The 8,633-nt window shown below is 42.3% G+C and overlaps 1 protein-coding gene across 2 annotated transcripts; it reads left to right on the top strand.

Moving 5' to 3' along the window:
* The first annotated feature begins 492 nt into the window (after nt 1-492).
* On the top strand, nt 493-2,012 carry LOC131227620 (uncharacterized). Of its 2 annotated transcripts, none has more exons than XM_058223427.1 (2): nt 493-774; nt 1,406-2,012. In XM_058223427.1, exon 2 carries the CDS (start codon nt 1,414-1,416, stop codon nt 1,849-1,851), a length of 438 nt encoding a protein of 145 aa, XP_058079410.1. In that variant the 5' UTR covers nt 493-774; nt 1,406-1,413; the 3' UTR covers nt 1,852-2,012. The 2 variants fall into 2 exon arrangements, with proteins under 2 accessions (XP_058079410.1, XP_058079409.1); XM_058223426.1 differs by having other exon boundaries at nt 495-774; nt 1,328-2,012.
* Nucleotides 2,013-8,633: the final 6,621 nt, after the last annotated feature.

Below are 8,633 nucleotides of genomic sequence, written 5' to 3'. Positions count from 1 at the left end.
AGCGTGTTGGTTGATACACTTGCACTCCCATCTCGTACACGTGCCACAAATCAACTCAACTTAAACTGCTCAAACTGTGGGACCCACTGAAGGTAAGCCACACTAAAAAAATCAAATTGGTTGAACAATCTTAACCTCCGATACAGGACATTCGTTCGATTTATTCGGACCATTGGCTAATCTTTCATCTCGACCGTCCAATATATTCCGTTGAATCATCTAATTAATTAATCAAACCAGTTTTAATTTCATTTTATGATAAATCTAAGGTGATTATTACCAATTGGACAGTTGAATTTAATTATGTAGTTCCATATATAGAATTTTTAAGCGCATGTGTATGAAATACCCACTCCTTCAGAGTACCAAATCGTTTCTCCTAATTGCCAGCGTATTTGCTGACGTGGATCCTATAACAGCAGTCGCGGAAGATGCCAATGATTGGAGGGAAGCTGCTCTGCTACGTTACAAAAAGGAAGGAAATTCGATTTTTCTCAGAAATAGCTAAAAATCGATTTTCCAAAACTTACTCGCTTGGAGTTTTTATTATATATATAAATCGCCGATTTTCGGGGAAAGAGATTGAGAAGAGAACCTTCTCGTTTTCTCTTTCTCCTGTATCGGGGATCCGTGAGATGTCTTTGGTCGCCTGGGGTCGTCTTTTGGCAGCGATTGCAGAGAGAATCGAGGCGGGAGGAGATACAACGACCGTTTGGGAGAAGGAGCGATAGAAATCGCAATCTGTTCGAATCGTGTTTTGCAGAAGCTGAAACGGTAAAAGCTCAAAAGATCAGAAGCTCGCTTCCTTTGTTTTTCATACTCTGGTTTGCTTATGATGCTCGGGCGAAGAAAATTGGGGCCCTTGTTGTTACCTTTCGGTAATCGAGACCGTTCATTTGATTATGCGGTCTTTCTGATTGTTTTATTGAGATTTTCTTCTTTTTGTTGGGAAAGGGCCATTCGTGTTCGGGCCCACCAGATGGACGTACTGGATCTCAGAAAGGTACACTCTCCTTCATTGTAGAATGCTCCGCTGGCGATCCGTACCGTTCACCGAGTGGGCCCCACCATGATTAGTTAATGAGCTGCCGATATTCCCTAATGGTGATTCCAGATTGCTGGAATGAACGCTCATTGGTAGCAATTTAACGGTTCAGATCCTCCAATTGAGTAGATTTTCGCAGAATGGTCCACCAATACTGGGTCCCACAAGAAGAATCGTCTAGATAACCTAAAGCTCTAACAGATGCAACTTTATTCGGTCGAGCATCGTAAGGTAACTGAGAATAAATTTGAAAATTGAATTAAAAAATCTATCTTTTTCTAGGCGTTGGATCGATGTCGGCCACGGTTTTATCCGATCCAATGGCTATCTCGGCGCCTGATTCTCAAACTCAATCCTCAGCCGTCAAGATGACAACCAACGGCCAGATCGAGGTCCTGTCTGCGAAATGCGAGTGCTGTGGCCTGACGGAGGAGTGCACGCCGGCTTACATCTCCCGAATCCGGGAACGACATCAGGGCCGTTGGATCTGCGGCCTCTGCGCCGAGGCCGTGAAGTACGAGATCAACAGATCGTCGCGACGTATCGGGATGGAGGAGGCCTTGAATCGGCACCTGACGTTCTGCGAGAAGTTCAGTCCGTCGGCGCCGCTGAATCCGACGCAGCTCCTGATATCGGCCGTACGGCAGGTGCTGAGGAGGAGCCTGGACTCGCCACGTGGAGGGATGAGATCGACTCCTAACAGCCCGAGGAGGGACGGAGGAGAGGACGGCGCGAGGCGAGCCGCGATTCTCGCCAGGAGCGAGAGCTGCCTCTCGACCATGGGCAGGAAGAGGACGGAAGGGTAGATTGGGAAGAAGGTAAAAATGCCAGGGGCAAAAAGGTAAAATGACAAACGAAAAACATCAGTCTTTTTTAATTTTATTTAGAGTAGATTAGATTTTTTTTTTTTATTATTTTTTTTAATGTAAAAAGAGTTTGCTTGAATGAAAATGAGGATCAAAGGAAATGGTCTGTTGATCACAACCGTTGATTGGGTCACGAATCCTTGCCGTTGCTAACATCTGATCAATGGTTTAGATCAATCGTAATATGGGCGGACTGGCCTTTTGGGTCAAACATAGCATTTATGATGTGGGCCCCATCATGGACGGTTGATGCATGAAAAACGTTTTCCACCTTAATCATTGGATGTTGATGCGTTGGCTCCAATTGTCCATTTGCTATTGGTGGATTGGATTGCTCGGATCTTCAGATGGGAGAGTTGTTGGGGGTATTGCCAATCCCAAAGATGCGTTCACATCTATACGGCGTCGATGGGCCATGACCAAAATAAATAAATCTGCAGTAGAATAGGCTATTTGCTACTCTGGCTGCCTATTACACTTGATATGCAGTGTTGATTAATTGTGGTGTCCATTGTCACCAACCCAAAAGTCAAGAATCAGATTCGTGGAGTAATCCTAGCCTTTGATTCGTAGACACTTATTTGTTGAAGTAGATTTTTTAACCGTCCAATGATAGTTATCCGCTAATCCCATGATCAGATAAAACTGGGACCCATAGTTTGGAAATCCTGATTGGAATCACTTGTATTCAAAGTATGGAATTTCTAAGTAATTCTTAAGTTCCCGTGTATCATCCATCACACTCTGCCAGAGTATCAATTAACTGATTTTTACTGCTCTATTTTCAGTTTGTACTGGTGGGGCCTGGGTGGGGGATTAGGCGATGCAGCGGCAACAGCTTAGTGGGTGATGCCTTTTCCATGGGCCCACCTCGATGGATTTGTTGTATATCCACGCCGTCCATCTGTTTTGCTAGATCATTTTAAGGCATGATCCCTAAAATGAGGCAGATCCAAACCTCAGGTGGACCGCACCATAGGAAAACAGTGGTGATTGAACGCTCACCATTAAAAACTTCCCACGGGCGCACTGTAATGTTTATTTAAAGAAAGGGAAAACATAAGTTGCAGCTTGATGTTTTTAATGGTGGGAATTCAATCCCTACCGTGTGGCCCACCTGACACTTAGATCTGCATCATTTTTTGGACCATTCCCTAAAATGAGCTGGCAAAACGTATGGACGGCGTGGATTGGCCCATGGTCAGGGCCTCGCCGACTAAGCTGTGACCCCTGCCTCACCTAATCCGCTCCCGTGGGGCCAATGATCCACCGGTCCAGGTTACCTGTCACTCGATGGGCAACACCATCGATCTTCCATTGTCCAACAATCCTGGCGATAGAACAATCCTAACCCTCCGTTTTATCATCCACAAATAGACGGCTAAGAAGAGTAATTCAGGTGACGATTAATATTCTGCTGAAAAAAATGGCCCTTCAAAATCTGAAACACTTTTGGGACTGGCCCACTAGACAAGCGGTTTGGATCACTCAACCGTGGGACAGTGGAGTTAGTGGGGAGGTAAATGCATGAGATATCGAGGCCAACAAGATCCCGAGCAACAGCGTAGAGACCCATCTCAGCCGTACACGTGGCACTGTGACATGATTTCATGCGGATGTGGATTGGGTGGCCCACTTTTAAAGTGGGTCTCAAATCAATTTTAACCAATTGCTGTCATTTCCTGTCTGGTCTGCAGTAAGGTGTACAGATTAGGCTTACACCTACCACGTGTCTGACGGAGACAGGACTGTCTGCCTCAAACACCTAAGTATGTGGGGCCCATCATGTATGGTTTTTATGTAAAATCCACTCCGCTCATCAGAGGAGAAGATACAAAAATCGGATCGAGACAAAATTGGGTTCGGATAATGCACGTGTCGGATGGCATAGCCACAAATTGAATTAGTAGAAGAGAAATTGGGAGTGAATGGCTTACCTAGTTGTACTTAGGTGGTAGTAAATAAAATCTAAATATATTATTTTGGGGAGCGAATGAGAGGAATTAGAATGCATTGGAATTTTTAAATATATACAGCAAAACACATACACACACACATATATATATATATATTCCAAATCAGCTTTAATATATCAAAGTATTGTACATATGTGATATTTAATAGATTGATAGTAACAAATAAACCCGTTGAAATATATAATTTAGCTAAAATTCAGAAAATTTTGAGCCACGGGTAAACTACCAATATAAGGATCACAAGCAAATAACTTGCCGAGGCTTTTTAACCGTTTATTTAAATGGCTAACCTTTGGATGATTTGAATTATTTTATTGGTACAATTTTAATGATAAAATCAATAATTAAATTTTTTCAGAGTATCACTAGCATGCCATACATGGTGGCGGACATGTGCAGCTCCGTGGCACTTGGTTCACTACACTAACACTCTAAACTCAAGTCAATGCCACCTGCAAAAATAAGGATGAGATACTAACCATGAGTTTGCGTGGGGCCACCATGACGTGTACCTCTCATCTGGCTAGAAACGGATTGCACTGCACGGTGTGACGAACTTTGTAGTGTGTTGATGTCGCTAAGTTTTGTAGGCCCCATCAGATGTATATGTTGTATCCATACATTTTATGAGGTCATTTTAGGGCATGAGCATGGAAATAAGGCATATCAGGACCTCAAGTGCACCACACCATAAAAAGCAATGAGGATTGGACGTCTACCATTGAAAACTTTTTAAGAGCCATAGAAGTTATGAATCAAACAAATATTTTTTTACCTTTATCAAAGTCTTTATGACCTCATTAACCTGATGGTGACAAATAAACACCATGGTGGGCCCTAGGAAGGTTTCGATGGCAGGAATCATCGTTTCCACTGCTTTCGGTGATGTGGTTTATTTGAAGTTCGAATCTACCTCATTTTTTAGGCCATTATCCAAAATGAGCTCTTAAAATTGATGGATGGTATTGATATAACATATTGTAACATCTTGAATTTTTGCCAAGTTGGAGTTGGGCTTCCTTGGGTGTTACATTTAATTTGTCGATTTGATTGCACATTAGTACTTGCATTCACACGTGCTCGGGATCAAAAAGAGTGATGTGGGATCCACTAAAAACACTCGAAAGAATGGAAGTTCAAACTTTAAAGAGCGTGGACCAACCCTGGCGGTATCACCCCTAATCCAGAGGTGCCATTGCCCAAAAATGGCTTTTTAGACAGTCCCCAGCGGTGCCGCCGTAAAAAAATGGACAGCAGGCAGGGTTGACCTCCACCCCCTGTTTAGCAACTTTCTGCGATTTCATATTTTGACAAGTTCGTCACACTGACTTCAAAATTTCATATGTTTTTTATTTGCAACTCCGATTGAGGTCATTGAAAAGTCAGATTAAAGCTTGATGAGTATACTTTCATATAAAAATAAATAAATAAATAAAAACAAATTTAAAGGACATTAATTTTAGGGATATTTGAAAACTGTACCAAAAATCTTAGTTTCAGGCAACTGGTACTTCCAGAGTTTTTAGAATTTTTTTAGAACTCAAAATATAATGAAATTTGGTAGGGTTAAAGTAAACTTGATGATAAACTACTAGAAAAATAATAAAAATAATTTATTAACTAAAAGTGCCAAAAATATTATATGAAACATACCTATTGAAATTGAAGATTTCTGCAACTACATGTTGTCGATGGACCGTACATATCTTTTTTATCTTAGAGTTTTTTTTTGTATTGGGTGTTTTCTTAGGAATTGTTTCTAATAATGTTAGGAATCATCCTATATAATGAATATATATATATATATATATATATATATATATATATATATATATATATATATATATATATATATTTTTAGTATATTTTACTAATTCAAGTAGTTGTTAGTATAGTTGAATTAAGATTCTTGATTAGGGTGATTATGACTTAATCATCATTTTCGCTAGTTGTGAATAGACTATACTATGAACTTTAGCTAATCCAAACACTAATCATTGCTCAAAAGAAATCTCACTGCCCAATTCATCCAAAAAATGCACAGATTCACCGGATTAGATCCGTATCGCACGTTAATGGTTCGTTAAACTCGAAATTATAGAATAATGACTGTCTTACTAGGCTTGATGTCTATCGCGGATGTTGAGTCGGGATATTGTCTCGAATTGCTCAACTTGGAATCACAAAATAAGTGCATGGAATGTGTGAATATCCTTGAAATCAATGCAGAACTTAAGTTGGTTGCCTTTGTCCGGTCTTTGCCAGGGTTGTGGCTTTTGAGCCGTTAAATTGTAATCAAATTTAGGGCAACAATTTAGAGTAATGTCCTACTGTAATGCCCTGGAATTCGGGGGTCACGCATACGCTGGACTCTCGAGTTCCCGAGAGTCACTTTTAACCGATTTCATTAATGCGTTTAATCAGGTTTAGTTGCGCAGTCTGAAAGTTCTGGAGCATGAAACATAACCACGCCAGTCTACTGAAATGAGAGAAAAACAAACTTACATTCATATACATGTCCAAAAGTATGAAAGGGCGCATATGACGCTACCCTACAAAATTTCAAAAGAATGGCAAGCCCAAAAGAATAGAACTGAGCCCCCTGCTCAGTGAACCAATCCCGCCTCTCAAGCTGGCAGTGAACCCTCCATCAACTGGAAGTAGGATAGCTCGTCCTCCTCGTCGAAGTTTGCCTCACCAGGCTCCTCTGCCCTTGAGTCACCTACATATATAAACGGGTCTGGCTGGTGTTTTTAAACACCGTCCCAGAGTGGGAGTGAGTGATCAGCTCAGTGGGTGCTATTAACCTCAAGTTATCACAGGCATCAATTATAATATGATCTTAGTGAAAAGCAGACAATCACATACATCAAAGTAATCTTATTAATGTGTATGTATGTAGCATGACATGATGCATGCCCTCACCATAACGCTCCCTCGAGCGACACCATCTAACGGTCGCAAATGACAACACTCCCTCAGTGCGATCTCGACTGCCGAGTCGCCACGTTAACTAGTACGATGCAATACGATCGTGTCAGCCGAGTTATTAGTTAGGTCCATTCATCCAGCAGATTTGGAAATCTGGTACACCCCACGTATCAACGCCCTAAACAGGTTGTGAGGCCAAGACCCTCCAATGCGTGAGGCCGAGACCCCGCGGTCTGTGATCCGTCGGGTTCCTCATCCCCGACTTCAAGCACATGAGGAGTGCCGTGAGAAAGGGATCGCTTGCGATCACTACGGGGAGGCGCGGAACCCCAGCATAGGCCGACAGATTGGACACAGTGTCCCATTCCACCATGCCTGGCTCACGAGGCTGTGGACCAATTTCAAGTGGGTTATTGATGGGCTACCACAGTTGTAGGGTATTCCAGGTTCCAAATATGTGTGAGCAAATAGGGTTAACAATCAAGGTTGGTCAGACGGTAGGCTAGACCTCACGAGTCAGGCGAGCGTGAGGCGTGTGACATCGGGCACGAGGGTCCCATGTAGTCGAACTATAGCCACCCAATCACACGCGCCCAAACCCACAAGTCCAACCATAGCGTAGTCCTACCGATGGGACTACTGTCTCTCCTCAAGTTCTTGACCAACCCAAGGGTAGGAATAGTGACTCATAGCATGCCAATAACCAATACAACATCCAACATATTCAACACCTTGTTCTCATGTTGCTCAACATACAATTCAAATTTTTCTAACAAGCAAACCCTTAATATCATGAATAAAGTGTATGTGTGTGGTGTGGGTTGGTGAGGAAGTTAACACTTCCTCCATGTTGAAAAATCATGTACACAAGAGTAATGAAATCATACGTAATATGAAACAACAACATATAAAAATCAACACGGCATGAGCATGTGATCATCCATACACCAAATCATGTGAGAAACATGAACGACATCATGAGAGAGAGCTAAACATGTAAATCCATACCATTCCAACCAATATACAATTCCTAGGATTTCCCTAGACTTTCAAATATAACATCCAAGCAATCAAAATCATTAATCTCGTATTGAAATTAGTGCTAGGCCACCTAAGAGTAATAATCCGCACCTATGGATCGTTGAGATCCTGGAAACGACCTATGAATGAGGGCTTTTGGGGTCGGACGGCCGGATTCCCTAAAACAACCATTTGCATGTTAGAAATTCATGAAATCCCTTCTCATCACAAGGGTTTTAAGGAAAAAAGGGTGATGGGTCTTACCTAGACGATCAACGGGATGAATGGGCGGTCGTAGAGGAGGGATTCTTCTTGGAGAAGAGGTAGGGAGTTGTGGGGTTTGATTCTTTGGGCCCCACCTCAATCTAGGGTCCATCTTCACTCCCTTCTTCACTCTCCCTCTCTTTCTCCTCTTTTCTCCTCTTTCTCTCTTTCTCTCCCTAGGGCAAATTCGTATGGGGAGAGGGGTGCCCCAAATGAGGCCCTTTTATAATGCTAGATTGGTGCAAATGGCCTCAAGTGCTAGGTTTTTACTATACTAGACCTATGAGAGGGTTTTTCTAAGCACTAGGGCCCACTATGGGGTGTAGGAGTAGACACCCACCGTTGGATAATTGGCCCTAATAATGATCTACGTATGTATATGATCGGCCTGCCATTTGGACGCGCCGATCGATAGATATAATTAAAAGTCTGTTCAACGGTCACCGATAGTCGATCAGGGCCGCGGTTATACGGATATGAGCATGAAAATATCCTTACTCCACAGTTAAAGTTTGGTCGCAAACCGACGGT

Source organism: Magnolia sinica, chromosome 15 (genome assembly GCF_029962835.1).
Source record: "Magnolia sinica isolate HGM2019 chromosome 15, MsV1, whole genome shotgun sequence".
Taxonomy (NCBI): Eukaryota; Viridiplantae; Streptophyta; class Magnoliopsida; order Magnoliales; family Magnoliaceae; genus Magnolia; species Magnolia sinica.
Note: the sequence above shows the minus strand (reverse complement) of the source record. Positions and strands in the feature narration are given on the sequence as shown.